Here is a 19,264-nt window from a genome sequence, read left to right on the forward strand (position 1 = left end):
GGCTCTGACAATGCACTGGGTGCTCTCTCACCCTTAGTGTCATCACTTGAGGGTTAAAAAGTCAATAACATTCTCAGTGTCAATGCCCGAGCTGGACTCTGGCCCTGCCTCACCCCTCCCTATTAAAGGAGCCGCTTGGGGTCAATCTTTTGAGGGTCTGGGCAAAGGGAGCTCATGCTGTCAAGGTGTGCCAGAGTGGCCGAGGTGGGAACTGCTTCCTGGAGGGTTGGCTTTCAATCGTCTCTTGGCACAGACGTTGGGGGCTTGGCACTTCCTCCCAGCTCTTGTCACTGTGGCCATGCAGGGGAGGGCAGAGCAGGGAAGCTGGGGCTAGAGAGGTCAGGGGCCCGCAGATGGATGCATGTCTGGTTGCTGGGACCTGAGATAATCACCCAGCTCCAGTTGGTCTGGTAAGAGCAAATCCCCCTCCCTTTGGAACTCTGGATGGATGCCGGGATGGTGTCTTAGTAGGGTTACTAGTACTGTGATGAAACACCATGACCAAAGAACCTGGGAGCAAAGGCTTACACGTCCACACCACAGCCCATTACTGAAGGAAGCCAGGACAGGAACCCAACAGGGCAGGAACCTAAGACAGGAGCCGATGCTGAGGACATGGAGGGTGCTGCTCCCCATGACCTGCTCAGCCTACTTTCTTATTGAAGGCAGGACCACTAGCTCAGGGGTGGCCCCGCCCACAATGGGCAGGGCCCTCCTCTGCCAGTCACTAATTAAGAAAATCCCCTACAGGATTGCCTGCAAGTTGATCTTATGGAGACATTTTTGTTCTTTCTTTGCCTTTTTGTGTTTGATTGTTTGTTTTTGAGACAGGGTTTCTCTGTGCAGCCCCGGCTGTCCTGCAACTCAATTTGTGTTGCAGACCAGGCTGGCCTCGAGCTCTGAGATCTGCCTCTGCCTCCCGAGTGCTGGGATTCAAGGTGGGTCCAGCTGGAGGCATTTCCTTACTTGAGATTGAGAAACCAAAATGAGACGCATTGTTCTACACTGCTATTAGGGTCTCCGCACCTTACAAGAATAAGTTTCTGGTTCCTAAACCTAATGCACCCTGCAACCCATGTTCTTGAACCTATGCGGAACTTGTAAATCCACGCTGTCTCCCTATCCCTTTGCCTTGTTAAGTGACCCCTGAACACCTGGGATGACTCCCCTCCACAGTACGTGTTCTTGCACTTGTCCACCCCACGGGCAGCCTTGAGCCCAGAGTCCCCCACTCCTCTGTCCAGGTGCTAACAGCCAATGATCTCAACAGCTGTTTTCTGTCAGCCCTAACTCTTCCCGTTAAAGGGACCTCAAAAGCCGGCAAGGGGCTGCTCTCTGAGACCCTGACTTAGGGGGAGGCAGTCGTCCGGCCTGTCCCTTGTGCACTTCTCAATACAGCTTGCTTTAATCAGACAGTTGCGGAAATGCTCCCCTGCTCCCCCCCCCCATCTCCGCTCAGGTCTAACAAGGTTCTTTCTCTCAGTTGACTTTAGCTTGTGTCAAGTTGCCATAAAACCACCCAGCACAGGCCCCAAGGACAATGACCCTCCTAAGGAGAGAGATTTGGAGACACGCAGGAACAACGACAATTTGAAGACAGGCAGAGACCATGACGGCATGTCTACACACCAAGGAACAGTGAGGGCCACTGCAGACACCAAGAGCAGGCAGAGGCAGGGAGGAGTGTGCCTCAGTGCTTCCAGAAGGAGTACGGCCCCACTGACATACCTGGCTGCCAGACACCTGACTCCGTGGGCTGCGTTCGAATCCATCCAGCTATCCCAGCAGCCGGGGGGGGGGCATGAGGCAGGTCCTTTCTGCACATGCTCACCCCGTCTAGCCTCGAAGACAAGCCCACACACCACTACCTAATGGCTTTTCCTGGCCACAGTGCCCTCCATCCCATCTGTCCTTAAAGACACACACGGAGGGGGCTGGGGTGGTTAAGAACACTTGCTGCTCCTGCAGAAGACCCAATCTTCGGCTCCCAGAAGCCATGGCAGTTAACAGCTGACCATAAGTTCAGTTCCAGGGGATCCAGTGCCCTCTTCTGAGAGGCACCAGGCACACATGTACGGCACAAACACACAGGCAGGCAAAACACTCATACACATGAAAAATACAAATAAATCTTAAAAAAATAAAATAAAAAGACACATGTGGATTCCCAGCTCTTCCTAGAAAGCTCCTGTGGCAGGCTGACTGAGCAAATTACAGCCTGCTCAATTAGTGTGGCAGCCTGCCAAAGTTCCCTGGCTCACCGGTAACAGCGCGGGGACTGGAGGCAGAAAGGCAAGAATCAAGGCTCCTAAGCCCTACAAGGCCTGGGTGCTTCAACAGCAGATGCAGCTTCTGTGCTGGGGACCCTCTCATGGAAGTGGAGAGAAAAGTTCACACTTTGGGGGGGGGGTACTCTGGGAGATGTGTTAGGACCACTCAACACTGTCGTATGCTTACGGAGGTGTAGACTCTTCCGGGTGTGGGGAAGAGAAAGGTGGATGGGTAATATAGGGGTGGAAGTGTGACATCAGCAGCGCAGGAAGGGTGGCAGGCCGGAGAAAGACCTGTTTAGAAGTTTGCTCAGGACAGTCTCTTTGGGAACAGACCTGGACGCTGATGGTGTGGGGGACTTGGCCGTGTGGCCACGCGGGGAGACAAGCTCCAGGGAGAGGGGACAGGGGAGCCTGCGTATGGGAGGGAGGAACTCGTGTCTTCAGCACAGAGCACGTGAGGGGACCGTGGAGTGTAGCCGGAGGCAGGAGGGGTTGCCACTCAGCATGGCTGAGGAGTCTGTGCTCATTCCTCCAATCACAGAGAAAAGGGGAAAAAAACCGACGGCCTCACCAGGACAGCAGATCCAGGGGCCAGGCCACAGATCCCAGCTGCCGAGGCCGCTTCTCCATCTTTCCGTGGCAGCAGCAAGGTGAGGCTAGGAAGGGAGCTGGAGGAGGGGTCCCCTTGTACTCACACAGGGACTGGATGAACCAAAACGTTGTGTCTCCTTCCTATTTCTTGGCATGTACGTGTATATGCATGTTCAGATGCGTGTGTGGGTGTATGTACACGTGTCATGAGGCGAGAGGTTAAACCCTCAAGTGCTACCCATTTTGTCCTTCTGAGACAGGATCTCTAATCGCCTTAGAACGTTCTAATGAGTTAGGCTGGCTGGCTAGTGAGCCACAGGAATCTGGCTCTCACCTCCCCAACGCTGTGCTTAGAAGCATTACCACCACGGTCGCTGCTGCTTCAGCCTCTTTTGATAAGCAGGGGTTGGGAGCATCAAACTCAGCTTCTTGTGCTGTCAGGGTAATAAGCATCTTACAAACTGAGCTGTCTGCCTTTTGTTCAGAGCAGTTAGGCAGCCCTTTCCACCTCACAGGGTTCAGCTGAGCTGACAAGACACTCAAGTCTTATATATCTGTTTCCGGGATGCCCTGAGCAATGCTTATCTTATTATATTAATATTTACGACCGAGTTTAACCCAGTGTGAACCCAGTTACTACTGGAGAGGAGCTCACCAGGGAACAGCAGTTTGCGAGGATTTTTCATGAGTGCTGGTACAGCCACCTAGTTTGGCATCCACATGGAGGTCACCAGACATCTCGAGGTCCCTGTGGGTCAGACAACCCTCACCCTGCCTAGGGGAGAATTTTCTTCTGCTCTCCTTCCTCCTTGGGGAGCTGGCTGCCTCCTGGAATATCAGCCCCACGTGGTATGGACCCGGGTGCAGGCTGAAGCCTCAGGCAGAGAGACATATAATCCCATCGTCCCTAGTTTCCTGGAGCTGACACAGCAGAGTCATCAACAAACTAAAAACAACAGGAACTCTCTCAGTCTGGAGGCCAGGAGGCTGGCAGACAAGAGCCAGCAGGGCTGCGCTCTCTCCAAAGGTGTCAGGGACTATCCGGTCTGTCTCACTCAGCTTTTGGTGGCTGTTGCGACTCCCTGCTGTTCCTTGGGGGTGCACCTGTCTTACGATTCTTTGCATCTTTCATAGGGTCTTCTGGTTCCTCCGTCACTTCCCCTTACCTGATCATACTAACAAAAAACTCCATGGCGTGACCCAAATAAGGCCATATTCTGAGGTTTATTTTAGCGGTGGAACGTGATTACACAAACCACAACCACCGCTGCGTGCAACCATGCAACCGTGCTGGTGGGAGTTGTTTTCTGAGTTGGAAGTGTGATCTAGCCCCCTCCCACCTTGCTGGTCCCAGTGCTTTCTGCCTTGCTTGGCTCAGCTCGGTTATAGAGACCTTCCCCTCGTCTCCTGCAGTGTGCCTGGAAGGCTCTCCATCATGCCTTGTTTCATTTCTCCTGCCTCTCTGCACCATGACGTGGTGGGCACAAGGACAAGGGACCTGCTCCTCCTATTTGAACAGCGTCCCCAGGGCCCAGCGTGGGGCCCAGCGAGGGTCCAGCGCTAACAGCCTCTCGATAAGCAGCTGCTGCCAGCGTAAAACAAAACAAGGCTCAGGTCGTCTCCCTCCTCTAGCAGTTTTCATTCACATCACAAGCTCAGCGATGGCAACGGGCCGACCAGTGGTCCTTCCCTCGCAGCTGCCTTGGGATAAACGCAAAGGTCTCAGGGTCCTGAGCTCTCGGGGGCCACCAGAAGCGTCTGGTTTCTTAAGGCTACATCCATAGGTTCAAGCGGTTGCCCAAAGGACCAAACATATTGTCCATGGGAGAGGAGGGTAAAAGAGCAGTCCTGACCTCCACACACTGTACAGAGAACAGACAAACCTGGGGCTACAGCATAGAACACAGGGTGAGGCGTGAGCCCCACACAGACACGTAACTTTTTAACTATAGGTGCGTGCCAAATACTGCGCGGGATGTACTGATACGAAAATATATACTTGCTGTCTACCCGAGGTTCTAATTCGATAAGCGTCTTGTACTTTCACTTGCAACACTGGAAACACCACAAGGACGGAAGCAGACAGTCACCTTTGGCCAACTGGCTCTGGAGGTTAGAGAAAAGAAAGATGCACTACTGCAACCTCCGAGAATTTATACACAGGTCTGCCCGCTGGCCCCGCCACCTCTGGGGTCAGGAGCTGTCCCGGGTGCTGAACCCAGAGAGTCGAGAGTTGCACAGACGCGTTCTTCTGAGAGTCTAAGAGAACGCATCCTACCCCTACCCAGATCTAGCCAATGGTCATAACAGTCTCCACAGCTGAGTGGAGAGTGGGATATGACTTTCTCACGTACTCTGGTGCCTCACCTTTGACCATGTCCCCTGGAGGGGGAGACCTGGTGGCACTCAGAGGAAGGACAGCAGGTTACCAAGAAGAGACTTGATACTCTATGAGCATATACAGGGGGAAGTAATCCCCCTCAGGAACAGTCATAGGGGAGGGGAATAAGGGGAAAATGGGAGGGAGGGAAGAATGGGAGGATACAAGGGATGGGATAACCATTGAGATGTAACAAGAATAAATTAATAAAAAAAAAAAAAGAAAAAAAATTCCACAAAAAGAAAGAAAGAAAGAAAGAAAGAGAACACATCCTCCATGCAGACCATTTGGTCAGACAGAACCTCTCCTCCACAGCCTAGTTACCATAGCTACAGTTGGATGCACCCAATTCTGGGGTGACTGGCTGAAAACCACTGTTCACAGACGCAACTCAATTTCAGGATGCGAAGGACACGTTCCTTTGTTCACAGAATACAACCTTGGTTTTTTTTTTCTTTCCAGAATGGGTTTGTATTAGAGATGGTAAGTTGGAGTGTTTTCCCTTGAAATGTATTTAGATGTATGTGTTTGTGTGTTGTGCCTGTAGAGGTCAGAGGAGGGGCACTGACCCCACGGGACTGGGGTTATGGATGGTAATGAGCTACCAAGTGGGTGGTAAGAACCAAACCTGTGTCCTTCGCAATCTCTCCAGTCCCACTTAAAAATATTTACTTGATTTGTAATTGTGAGTGAGTGTGTGTACGTACAAGTGTGTGCATAGACACACATGTGTGGGTGCAGTGCTTACAGGGCCCAGAAGGGGGCAGACACTCTGGAGGACTCACGGGCACTGTGAACTGGGCACTGTGAACTGCCCTACTTTGGTGCTGGAAGCTGAACTCGCGTCTTTTGCAAGAACCATCAGGGTTTTTAACACCTAGATCATTTCTCCAGCCTCACTGAGCGTGTTCTCGCTAATTCGTGCTTAGCCAACCCCTCGAGTGGCTAATCTGTCCCAGGGACGTTGCCAGATACAAACGAGACAGCCTTTACCTGCTGAGCAAGGCTCCCCCCACGCCGTGGAAACACTCAAACAAACCCCCAAGCCCAGTAACGCTCATATCTGCACAGCTAGGACCACAGCAGGCACTCACGTTCTTCATGGGGACATTCCTATGCCCGCTGGGCATTTCCAAACCGAAAATGTTTACCCCAAGTCAGAATAAAGCTGTGGCCAGTGTTCCCCTCTCCCCTGAAGGCCCTCCTTGAAGTCCTCCTCGGATGTCCTGGGGACTCCCTGCCCACCCCCCATCTCCAGCCCGGCCCTTACCGATAATTCATGCCTGTGCGCTGGGCGGTGCAGCCGTCCAGGGAGAGGCCGTGCATGCGGAGGAAGCTCTCCATGTTCCTGGCCTGGGCGGCTGCACGCACCTCCCTCAGCCTCTGCAGCTCCAGCGTGTCTGTCTGGCGGACTGGATGCAGGGCCCAGTCCGAGTGGCATCTGCTGCTTACGCTCCGCAGGCTCTCGCTGTACGTCATGGACAGCATGGTGCTGCCTGGAGTTGCCACTGTCCAGATGGGAAATGCCGAGCGGTGGTAGTTTAGAGAGCTTGTCAGCTACTCTTGGGGACCTAGGCTGGCTGACTGGCTACAAGGCAGTGGGGTGGGGGTGGGGGTGGCGGATGCAGAGGTAACACTCTTCAAGGAGAACTGCCACCGGGGCATGCCTAGTCCCGCCTGAGATCTTTGTCCTTAAGATCATGCTTGCTGGGGCATGAATTTGCCCGCCTCTGCCCCAGCAGCTGTAAGAGAAGCCGGCCAAGCTGGACTGCAGGCAGGAGGGAGCACTGCCCGCCCCCCAAGGAGCACAGTGTAAATGGGAGCACGGGGAACATGCAGAAAGGGAGACCACGAATACTGCTGGGGATAGCGTTGCTGCCCAGTGGTGGCTGAGGTGCCACATCATAGCACTCTTGTGACGGGGTCACCAGGTGAACCAGGCAAAAGGCTGTTCCAGGAAAGAAGCTCAAGGTGTACCTGCCACAGAAGCAAGCTCTAAGTGGGCTCCTGACCCAGCATCTCCTTACCCCACATACCAGGGGACCAGGCCAGGAGGCCATGTCTGTTCTCAAGCCTGGTAAAGGGGACAGTGAGGCTTGCTGGAAGTCCTACTGTACCAGCAGAGGTCTCTGGGCTCTGGGCTTCATGACAGCACATCACAGTCCATGGAGCCCTAGCGGCAGGGCATGGGGGGGTGGGTGGGCTTACTGGAAACCTCATGTTCCCAGTGTACACACCCAGAACCATTCCTACGGTCATCCTGATAAATTTGTCCCCAGAGACCAAGATCGACCCAGAGTCCTTCGGAAGGTAGTGGGGGCAGAAGCGGCAGCAGCCCTGACAGCGGACACTGGCACACCCAAAAGAACCCTGGGTCTACTTGCCAAGGACCGCTGCATCTGCAGTTCTCCTACAGACAGCACTCTAGGGCCATGAGCAGGGACCAGTGAGCACCGCGGCTGCACACGGGAGCCACAGCCTGAGACACAGGGGTCTGCAGTCCAGGACCCTGGCCTTGTCACCTGGCCTCAGCACCACCTATGCCCAGATGATGAACAGTGGCCCCAGAAGTGTCACCAGACGCTGTAGTTGGGGAGCTCCTGTTTCAGTTGGGTCAGATCAGTGGTGAGACCCTGACCCTGAGCTTTTCTGTTGGCTGGAAGGAAACACTAAGGACAGGAGCTTGAGGTGACTATGCGAGAAAATCCTCCCAGCCTGGGTCGCCTCTCTCTGCCTGGCCTTAGTGAGCACTGGAGGTAGGGGTCACCTCCAGGAGCCTTGTAGCTGGCCCTTGCACAGAGGCCGGCCTTCCCTGCAGTTATCTTTGTGTGAAGACTGTCGTACACGTGCTGTCCACACCTAGCATGGGGCCCAGTTCACAGCTGGGGCTTAGGATGCTTACTGCATATGCAGCTCTCTCAGGGACTAGATGCTCAGAGAGAGTCTAGAAAGACCAACGGGGACACACACACACACACACACACACACACACACACACACACACGGGGGTGGGGGTGGGGGAGGGACATAGATGAGGGAGAGAAGGGAACAGTACCGTCACATCTGGCATCTTCTGCCCTGACCATGACTAGACGGCATCTCCCTGAGCAGCTGCTGGGTTGGCTGCATGTGGTCGGAACCTTGTTTGTTGGGCACGGCCTCCACCTCATCATACTCCTTTCCTGTGTGGCATTCATCAGCTTTGTGCAGATACTTTCCTAATTGTCCCAACTGCTCTGCGTCCCTGCAGCTGCCCGCTCCTGTCCCCAGCAGTGCCCACGAAGCCCACAGTAGGGGCTCTGGCCTCTACAAGGCTAGCCAAGGCTATACTGGGCTATACTGGGCTATGCCAGGCCGAGTGTTAGTGACAATGTTCCTGGAGCAGCACTGGTCCTGGCTGGCTCCTGAGTCAGGCTTGGCGGTGACTTACAGACTGATCTGTGGTAGGAGGTATGGTTTCCACTCAAGGACTGACATTTAGCACTGCTCAAGTTTTGAGGTGGGGGTGGGGGTGCCATCTGCGGACCTCTGGACACTGAGACAGATGGGGCTATGGCTGTGGGAAAAGACCTGTTTTTCTAGGAAAATATGTCTGGGGGCTGCAAAAGGACCCCAGCTCATGATAAGGGGACCTGAAACTCACAGGTGGCAGGCTGGCCGCTGCCTCCTCTGCTAGGTGCAGGGCAGCAGTGGGCAGCTGGTCTGGAGGTGTTGCATGGTTGGCAGCTAGCCCTGTGTGGAACGGAGGCCAGCTCTCTCTTGCCTGGGGTGAGAGAGGGAGAGAAAGCCAGCTGGGCAGGTCACAGCTGGGAACTCTTCCCGAAAAGTGGGCAAGATGTACACGCTCCCAGCCGGGCTGAAATCAATAACCATTAGCTTTGAAGACATTGCCCGCAAAAGCGCCCGGGGTCTGCAGGGGTCTGCAGACACTGCCAGGGCCCCCGTGTGGGATGACAGTGGCCAGGCTGTCGGGTCCAGGATGGGACAGTGCTCTCTATCATCACTCGTGGCCACACAGGCAGGTACTTGTGAAGTGACAGAGGCTTCTCACCAGGTGTAGCACACCTCACGGAAGCAGGTGACTGCCCCAAAGGTGTGCACTGTGACACCAGTGATGAACGGACGCGTGAGGAGAAGCGTCTTCCATCTAAGCTGGTGTGTAAGCTAGGCCTCTCTCGGCGGCGTGGACAAGCCACCAGAGGCTAGAAGGAGCCTCTGAGTCGCTAGGCAATGACGGACACTAAAAACAACCCCTTTGCTGAGAACAGCCACACTCCTCACAACATGGGAGGAAGAAACAGGAGAGGGCAGGAAAGAACAGGGTCTGCTGCTTCCCTGGTCGGTGGCAGGACCTCTGAGGGAACGCAGGCTCTGCGGCATGGTGGGGAAGGGGGTGCTGAGAGCCTTCTGTTACCAGCGAGGAACCAGCCATCTGAGGGAAAAGACCTGGATGAGGGCAGCAGCCCAGGGTGCAGGGTCCATGGTCCTGGAGTGTGTGTGTGTGTGTGTGCATGTGTGCATACGTGTGTGTGTGTGTGTGTGTGTGTGTGTGTGTGTGTGTGTGTGTGTGTGTAGATGGACGAAGCTTACCACTCTGGACTTCCTCATGCTGTGGCTGTACTCTGGGCTTTTCTTAGAGGTAAATATAGTACGGCCAGGTTCTTAGCCCACTTTCGAGGATCCTTCCTCCTGCCTAAGCTTAGAAGTGCGGTGACTTCTGACCTTTAAGTTGTAGCCTCCCAGCCTGTTTCTGAGCTGGGCTCTCTGGAACTCTAACCCCCCATCTTGCCCGGTCTCTAAAAGAATGAGCACCCCGCTCCCCCAGTTAGGACCTGCTTATCCTACACACTGGTGGGTTTTCTCTGCTTCTCTGAAAATCTATTCGTGTCGGCCGGGGACCCAGGGGACTCCACTTGAATTAACATGGTGACACGGAAAAGTGAGATGACGGCAACGCTAACCTCGTTAAGTCAGCAGGAATCACTTCCTCCCTCCCCAGTTTGCTTTCTACCTGGAGCTTCTGAACTGGGGCTATTTCCTAACAGCCCCCGGAGCCCTGCCTCTCTGTCCAACAGCAACATGTGTCCAGAGGCTGAAGACCAGCCGGAAACTTCAAGAGTGGGAACACAAGGAAGTGGCCACATCCTGGGGCGCGGCTCTGCAACTCACTGCATGCGCGCGCATACACATACACACACACACACACACACACACACACACACACACACACACACACTCGCACACACTCAGGGTTTTGATGAAGAACCGTTCGCCAGCTGAGACCCAGATAAGCAACCCTGGCTCCTGCAGGCGCAAGCTTCCTAGACAGATTTCCCAGACAGCAACAAACCTCACAGACAGCATTGCCAGCCCAGGTCATGAATGCAGAATCTCAATCAAGGGTAATGCCAGCAAGGTACGAGCTAAAGGGCGGGTCTCCCGCAGACAGGAAGACAGCCAGGCCAGGGCTGCACAGGGTGGGCAGCAAGCAGGATCAATCACAGAGGGTGGTGGGTGCGGCCAGGTGGGAGCCCGCCCACCCTGCTCCATCCAGCACAGTTACCTCACCCCGATGGGCTCTCTGAGGTTGTCTGCTTTAAAAAAAATAATGTGGCCGGTCTGATTTCTCATCAGCTGGAAGCGTCCCCAGACATCGCCGGTTCTGTCCTTTACTTTCCCGGGGATGCCTGTGTCCCAGCGTCAGCCCCTGAGACAGTGGCTGCTGTATCCACTCCTGCGTCTGACTCACCTTCTTCCCTGGGTGGCTGCTCGTTAAAAAGGCCACAGTCTAGTGATTAGGGAGCTAAGGAGGCGGCAACGGTGGCGTGGCGGGCGCAGTGGCGTTTTCATTAGGGAGTGTCACTGCAGGACGTCAGAAGCAATTGGTGAATGAGAGCGTCCCACAAGGGTCGGCTTTGGAGGCAGCGAGTCCATTAGCTTCTATTAGGGAGTTTTCATCTCGTGGAAGAGGTTGAATTATTCACGAGGGCCTCGCCCCTAAAAGCTCGGGAAGTGCAGTGCCTGACACACTGCAGCCTGGCAACGCCTGGCAGGACAGTTGGGGTGCAGCACGGGGTGGGGTGGGGTCCTGCTCCCTCTCCTGGTCTCCCCTTTGTGGCCTGTGCTGTCTTTGTGTCAGAGGCATGGGTCTTCTGAGCCACAGATAGCGAAGAGTTGGCTCTGTGGTTCATTATTTGAAGGCAGACACACAGCTCATGGCTTCCATGCCACCCCATTCCAAGCCATGTCTGCGGCGGACAGCGAGGGCATCTGTGGCGTGTGACCACTGCCACAGTGAAGAGGCACATGGGAATGTTCTCCCCGACCCCCCCCACTGGGGTGTACTTGACGTGGATATGTGTATATATAGCTTCCTGTACATGGAAGGTTCTAGAAATTTGTTTGGGCACACAATGCCCACGCCTCTAGCAGGCTTCCTTCATAGCACATCTCCTGACCTGAGCCTCACCTGAAGCTTTTCAGACTGTTCACTCTGAGGCCCAGCACCAGGCGGAGGCAAAATGCTGAGGGCCCAGGGTTATGAGCCCTGGAGTACCAAATGTTACCCTTGCGTGGTAAGAAAGCGTCACTGTGACCCTACTGTCCCAGGAGACACGCTGTCAGGGCCTGTGGGGTTTTGGATGGAGACGGACCTCCCTCTCATAGAAGTGGACAAACAGCAATTTCCAGTTCGTGGGGAGCAATAGGACAGGCAACCGGTGTCCCGGACACAACCCAAGGCATGTGAGTACCTGGAGAGGCCTCAGGACTGAGCTGAGATACCTCCTCCACAGGCTGAACCTGTTGCTACGGTGTCTCCAAGGGGTCATTTCTTGGAAGTGATGGTGAGAAATGCTGGGGTTTTGAGAGGTGGAACCTCAGGGAAAGTCTTTAGGTCTTTGTGGACCAAGATGTAGGCTCTCAGCTACTCCTGTCACCACGCTTTGCTCTGCCCTATGGACTCTGCTAAAACCCTAAGCCCAAATTAAACATTTTCTCTTATAAGTAGCCTTGGTCATGCTGCTTTATCACAGCAATAGGAAAGTAATTAAGATAGTTTGTTTCAGCTATATTATCACAGTAACAAAAATCTGAACTGTTTAACATGACATCTTTTTTTTTTCTTTTTAAGATCTATTATGTATACAGTGCTCTGCCTGCATGTACATTTGCCCACCAGAAGAGGGCATCAGATCATATTATCGACGGTTGTGAGCCACCATATGGTTGCTGGGAATTGAACTCTGAACCACTGGAGGAACATCCAGGGATTTTAACCTCTGAGCCATCTCCTCAGCCCTGTGACAGCCTTTGATCCTAGCTGTCAGTGGTCCTGACCCTCACCAGCTGTGCGGTGGAACCACAGAACAGCTCTCCATATGTGGACCATGAGGCTTTGTCCCTCCACGTTACTGAGCTTCAGGGGTTGGCTGTATTATTCAGTGCTGTGTGCCTCTCTGTACCTAGGACTTTCTGTGTGTAATAGCTAATCTGGGTTGTCAACTTGACCGAATTGAGAAACATGCCTGTGGCATTAGAGAGACCCATCTTTGGGCACATCAGGCATGTGTGAGGGCGTTTACCCACCTTGGAAATGGATGGCACTGTCCCACAAGCTAAAGTCTCCTCCTGAAAACTCATACTGAGCCCTGGCATTCCCCACTCTGTGTCCTGATCCATCCAGATGTGAGCAAATTCAGATGTAAGCACCTCCAGATGTGAGCAAGCAGCCTCACCCCGCCACTTCCACAGCCATGTCTTCCCTGGCACGCAGAGCCTGACACTAACCTCCCTCCCTCCCTCCCTCCCTCCCTCTCCCTCCCTCCCCGCCTCCCTCCCTCATGGCTTCTTGTCGGGTATTTGGTAAAAACAAGGAGAAAAGCCACTAATTCTCTGTGGCTTTCCTGCCTCTTGGCCTCTCCAAGGTCAGGCAGCGGTCTTGCTTGCGCTGGACATAGGACCTTGAACAGAAAAGTCGGTTTTGCTGGAGTCCAGCTGCAGGCCTGAGGAGACTGGGCATGTTCTGCTCCCCTGGCCCCCCAGCTGCCCCCACCCCCTGCACTTCCTCCATGGAAGAATGTGGGGGTCGGGACAGGCCCTGGCTAGTGGGACGGACGGGAGAATAAGGAACTAGTGGGCCCATCACGGAGACAAAATAGGTCCCCACATAGCCCAGAGAAGTTGACTCTGGTCAACCCACAGACACATAAGCAGGACAGAAATGTCAGCCTCCAGATGTGTTGTGCAGGATGCTACTCTGTTGTTGAAATGGGAGTTGCTCCATTGGTAACCAGGACAGAGCTAGTCTGCATCCAATTCTCCAATGGAGAAGTGTATCCGAGAGTACCATGACCCGACCCCACCCCCATCCAAACCACACTGGGGCTGCAAACACCTTGTGTGAGCCTTCAGAGCACCCGAGAGCTCCGTGGACGAGTTATAAGCCCAAACCCACATCTGCACCCAAGATGTGCCCAGCATGAACACTTCCCGCCGTGATGGAAACACAGACCTGTGACCACGAGAAGTGGCCTGTACACTGAGATTTTCGTTTTTTTTTTTAAACCTTGTGAACTCAGCTCAGGGTGAAACCTACGACCTTGCACACACTTTACTTCTGAGCCCCAAGCCTAGCTGCTGGGCAAAGTTGTAATGGTAGATCTGGCTGAGGGCTGAGCACGTCTCTTAAGGCCATTTGGTCAAATCAAAGCAGACTCGAGTAGATGAGCACATGCGATTAACCCGATCGACCGCGCACTTTCACCGCTTTCACCAGGGCGGTGTCGCAGAAGCTTTGTGGTTAGAGCCGAGGGACATGGTTTAGAGACAGTGCCAGCCTGCGTCTTACCCTGCCCAGGATGGGCGCAGCCCTCTCCCCACACCTTTGCCTTTGGCCTTCTGGGTTGGGGGGGGGGGAGGAGGAGGAGGAGGAGGAGGAGGAGGAGGAGGAGGAGGAGGAGGAGGAGGAGGAGGAGGAGGAGGAGGAGGAGGACTTATTACCTGTAAAACTGGAGCTGTCTTTTGGGACTCCCATACCGAGTACTTCAGATAGCAATGGAAGAAAGTTGGGGGAAAGAGGAGAGAAGACAGTAGGCAGTTGGCATCAACCACAAGCAGGTGCAAGCTCAGAATTCGTCACTGACACTGCGCAGCCCCCACCCGCCACGCGAATTCGTCACTCATAGTGCACAGCTCCCACCCGCCACCCTGCGTCTCCATCGCCAGCTCCAAGGCGGGCCGACCAGGCACCATCAGATTACGAGCCGGGTTGCCAAACGCTCTGCAGCAGCGCCACCCAGTGGCCAGTGAGGCATAAGCCTCGCAGCCTCCCAGTCAGGCTTTGAAAGCTCCACACCTTTCCTGCCCGCCCTCCCCCCACCCCACGTACCTCACAGCCCTGCGAGCCCTGCTTGAGTCTTTAGTCTTCCCCCAGTGGAGGGCGGCAGCCCCCGGGACTCCTCCTCAGAGGCGGGAGGCCTGGGTGACTTACCTGTAGATCATCCCGGGGGAGCCTGTCTGCCGCAGGGAGAGTCGAGCTGGGGAACCCGTGGTTGATTCTGGATACATGGGGCCGGCCTCACTTATCCGGACCAGCCTTTTTTTTCACGGACAGGAAATTCTGAAAGAAAATGCACGGGCAAAAGGGTTGTGGTTAAAAGGAGACCAAGTAGGTTTGGGATCCTCGGACCGAGGGTCTGCCCCACGGACTCAAATGGGCGACTGTGGAGGGTCCCACTTTCCCCCTGCACACTCCAACCGCCCTGCTCACACGACGCAGAAGGCTCTGTGGACCTCTCTGCCCCATTTCTTGCTCCTGACTCTGCCGCCACAGAAGCTCCCTGGGTTGCCCTGGTGTTTAGGAAGTTTGTTTGATGCCCTCAATGACCCCTGGGTCCTCCCCTTGAGCTGGGCTGGACCCGGTGACTTGATTCTGACCAGGATAATGTGGCAAAGGAGATGGCTGGTCCCTGGATGACATCGGTTGTCACTTCCATCCCGGCAGCTGACTCTCGCCAGCTCTGATGAAAAGAGTTGCCATGTGGAAGAGAGGCCCCTGTGGCAGGAGCTGAGGCCTCAGCTCGAAGGCCTACCAAGACAGTTCTTGGTACAAGACACTCTTCTCAGATGACCCTGGGAGCCTGGAAGCTGATCTTTCACCAGCTGGGTCTTCCCATGAGGCCCGCGTCCCCTCCCCACCCCCTACCCCACGCCAGCCCCTGGCCAGCAGCTCATGGGGCCCTGAGCTGCACTCAGCTACAGCCTTCTGATCTCCAGACCCGCAGACGCCTGACCCCTAACAGCGTGGGCATCTCTTTCAGAAGGGACCTAGTCACGTGCCTCCCCTCCCCCTGCTATTGCCCCCTAGGCTGTACTCTGCCTAATGGGCTCTCACGGGCACCCTGTGCTCACACCTTCTCCTTCTGTTAACAGGCCACACTCAGACCTTTACACTGACCACTCCTGCCACCCAGCTGTCACCTCTAGGGGGAGCCCTCCCAGACTGCCTGGCAGTTCCGACAACCTGTCAGCATGCAGGGCTCGCTGTTCCAGATTCTCTGTGTTAACGCTTCAGAACCCCATGCCCCTGCCCCCCCACCCCGGGGTTCACATGAAGGTCTCTGCTTCAAATTTACAGGGCTCCACATCCATGGGCAAAGGGATTTGGGACTGGCACTGAGCGCCTGAGATCGGAGGGTGGCAGTCATTTTGTTGCTGTTTGTCCAATGTTTCTTTTTTTCCTTAGGATCTCAATCTCCTCTGAACACTGGCCAACCGTGCCCGGTGGAGAAAGCAGGGAGGTGTCTTCTGGGCTACAAGCACGGACACCTGCGTGGGTGCGAAAATCAGTGTGGAGCCACCATGAGTGAGAAGGTTGAGGAGGGATCCTGCAGATTTTTAAGAACCCTCATTTGGATTTGGTTGTTATGGTTTTGGTTTTCCGAGACAAGGTCTGTGTAGCCTTGGTTGTCCTGGACTTACTTTGTAGACCAGGCTGGCCTCGAACTCACAGCAATCCGCCTGCCCCTGCCTCCCGAGTGCTGGGATTAACCGCCCGGTAGAACCCTCATTTGGAATGCGATAGTGAAGCAGAGCACAAATTCCCTTCAGACTTTAACACAGATGCAGCCGGCGCATGGCTTATCCTGAGGTCTCCTGGCCCTTGACGTAGAAGCTCCCGAGCTGTGACGATGCGATCCTGAGGTCCCTCAGTGTCCACTTTCCCTATTACATTTCTCACACGTGTGTGTGTGTGTGTGTGTGTTTATGTGTGAGCATTCGTGCACAAGTGTGTGCACACCTGGAGGCCAGGGATGTCTTCTTCAATCACTCTCTGCCATATTCTTTCGTGACGGTCTCTCTCACTGAACCTGGGGCTCAGCAATTGAGCCAGACTGGCTGGCCAGCAAGCCTCAGGGACGCTGCCTGCCTGCCCACTGCTGAAATTATAGGTGTGCACCATTGCTCCCAGCTCTCCCTTTCTTGGTTAAAAGGAAGGGCCTCATGATGTTATCCTGGCTGACGCTGGTCTAGAGTTAACAGAGAGTCACCTGCCTCTGCCTCCTGAGCGCTGGGATTAAAGGCGTGGGCCACCACACGTGGTCTTGTATCCGGCCCTTTTCAAGGTTTCATCCTTAACCTTGGGTGGCAAGCATTTCTACTAAATGAGCCATCTCCCCTGTCCGTGTCTTTCTCTTTTACAATGTGAGTCCTTCAGGCCATGTGGGCTCTGAGGCGCCAGCTAGATTCCCACTGCCCAGATCTATGCAAGAATCTGCTCAGGGGTCCAGGAAGGGGCTGGGGCTGCAGAACCCCACGGACACCGTGTTTCTGGGGCTCAAGCTGGCAGGAATTTCACTTGTGCGGCGGTGCTTCTCCTTGGAGAGTGGCTGGTCACTTGGCATTGAGGACTGCGAGGTCTCAAGGGAAGTCTCCCCTTTAAGCCCGTATCTGCTCACACTTTCTCCTCTCTCGGATGTCTCAGATGCACAGAATCCCATCTTCTCATTGGAGTCACTAAAAGGTGTCACTAAACTCATATGGACACGGTGAGTTCTTCAGTGAGGAAAACACTGGCTGAACCTGCAGCCGGCAGGCTCTGCAGGCTGCCTCTGTGAGCTGCGAGGCCTCCCTCTGAAGCACAGCATATGGCTGAGGCAGGGACACAGGAGGCCACTGCCAAAGTGCTGAGCGCTGCTAAGGGCCAGGCGCGCAGGCCTGCTGGGAGCAAAGTGGCCATCAGAGGCCATGTACGAGGGATGTGTAAATAAAAGTGCCAGTGTACAGGCCACAGGGGAGGATGGGAGACAGGTTCTTCATGCGGTCTTGCAGAATGGTGGCCCTCTCCCCATACCGCTCTCACTTTGGCGTTCTCTGAGACCGGCTGCAGAGCTATGGCCCTCGGGGATGATTGACGTCCAGAATCGTAGAACTCCAGGCTGTTTACCTTGGAAGGGGTTTAGGGATGGGGAAATGAGTCTCTTAAGTCTTGGATGTGGGCGGGGCCAAGAGTTGGCATTTCCAGTATTCCTGGGTACTGCTGACGCCCTGGCTCAGGACCTCAGTTGGGGAAGCCACTAGGCAAGAGGTTAGTTCCTAAAGCCAGAGCCGGAGGGCCAAATACAGCCTTCTGACGAACCTTTTCTTTTTTCTTTCAAGGCAGGGTTTCTCTGTGTAGCCTTGGCTGTCTTGGACTCGCTTTGTAGACCAGGCTGGCCTCGAACTCACAGCTATCCTCTTGCCTCTGCCTCCCCAAGTGCTGGGATTATAGGCGTGCGTGCCACCTTGCCTGGCTTGTCAATAAAGTTTTATCGAATCATTTGATATTCATTTGCTGAGGGATGGTGCTGCTTTGGTGTGTGGTTGAATAGTAGCGACAGAGACCATGGCCAGGAAAGTCTAGAACATTCTCTGGCTTGTTACAGAAGTTTGCTGGTGCATGTTCCAGGCTACTTACTGCCTCTACTCAGGGGATAACATCCCAGCTCTTTTCCGATGGGTCCTCTCAGCTTCCTATCTGATCGCTGAGGAAACAAGTCGTCAGGAGCCGGCTCCTCCAGACCCACTGGCTGCCTCAGCCATCCCGGCGCTGGGTCAAACTCAGGGCCTTGGACCTGCTACATGAGCGTTCTATCAACTGGGAACATTGTTAACCTGACATGACTTGCTCTTCCACCCACCTGGGAAAGAATGTCAAAGCAGAGTTTTCTCCAGGACAAGAGAGAGTGCTCTGCCCTCAGGGACATTCCCTGAAGAGCATCTCCACCCGTGGGCAGTTCTGGACAGTCTCCACTCTGGCTCTTGTCTCTCTGTGGAAGCCACTCTTGCTAAGTCTGATGTTGGCTTATGTTGCGCCACAGCAGCGTCCTCCTCGTCCCCCTCGGCTGCAGGCCCATGGGTACAGCTTCTTCTCTGTGCTCTGCGGCTGCGGTTCCTATCTCTAGGCTGCCTGTGTGGACGTTGCCAATCTCCGACTCTTGAGAGCTTCTCAGTTCAGGGCCTTGAACCCCTCTGCTTCTCTGAGCCCCGATCCTGTGCTGAGAACACAGGTTTCTGTCTCCACCCGGAAGCCCTGTCCACGGTCTCCTTTATGCATCTGTTGAGATCTCCTGCCATCTCCGTGGGGGGGGGGCACATGTGTGTCAGGCTCAGGTGTTAGATCCTGAGCTCTTGGGCAGCCCCACCTGTGGCCCAGGCTTTTGCACAGAGGACCAGCTGAGTCAGGCGCTTAGCCCAGCTCTCTCCACCCGCAGCCACACCCACCCTTTGTCCAGCTTCATCCTGTCAGCAACCTCTCCCACAGGGAGCCAGGGGGTTTCTCTTGGGACACAGCTTGGATCAGCACTGCAGGTCCCATTCCACTCAGACCAGAGGCCAAATACCAAGTGAGACCTCTGGGCTGCCTCTCTGCCCCTGGGGACTCTCTGGCCTCTCCCAACGGATGACCCCCTCTTCTGCACAGCGACACAGGCCCTCCTACCACCCCTGGGCCCCTGAGCTTAGCAGAGCCACCCGCTCCTCA

At 54.8% G+C, this 19,264-nt stretch overlaps 1 protein-coding gene across 5 annotated transcripts in view; it reads right to left on the reverse strand.

Annotated features, from left to right (window-relative positions):
- KCNAB2 (potassium voltage-gated channel subfamily A regulatory beta subunit 2) overlaps positions 1 to 19,264 on the reverse strand; it is an 85,419-nt gene that overhangs the window by 32,062 nt on the left and 34,093 nt on the right. For 3 of the 5 annotated variants that reach the window (XM_084786900.1, XM_084786897.1, XM_084786898.1), the window contains exons 2-3: positions 14,735 to 14,863; positions 14,245 to 14,286 (exon numbers count right to left, since the gene is read on the reverse strand). In XM_084786900.1, the coding sequence (XP_084643026.1) occupies positions 14,245 to 14,286; positions 14,735 to 14,811 (119 nt within the window). In that variant the 5' untranslated portion in view covers positions 14,812 to 14,863. The remainder of the gene's footprint in view (positions 1 to 14,244; positions 14,287 to 14,734; positions 14,864 to 19,264) is intronic. The other 2 variants (XM_084786901.1, XM_084786899.1) reach the window with 1 other exon arrangement.

This window comes from Acomys minous (genome assembly GCF_964271855.1).
Source record: "Acomys minous genome assembly, chromosome: 6".
In the NCBI taxonomy this organism is placed as follows: domain Eukaryota; kingdom Metazoa; phylum Chordata; class Mammalia; order Rodentia; family Muridae; genus Acomys; species Acomys minous.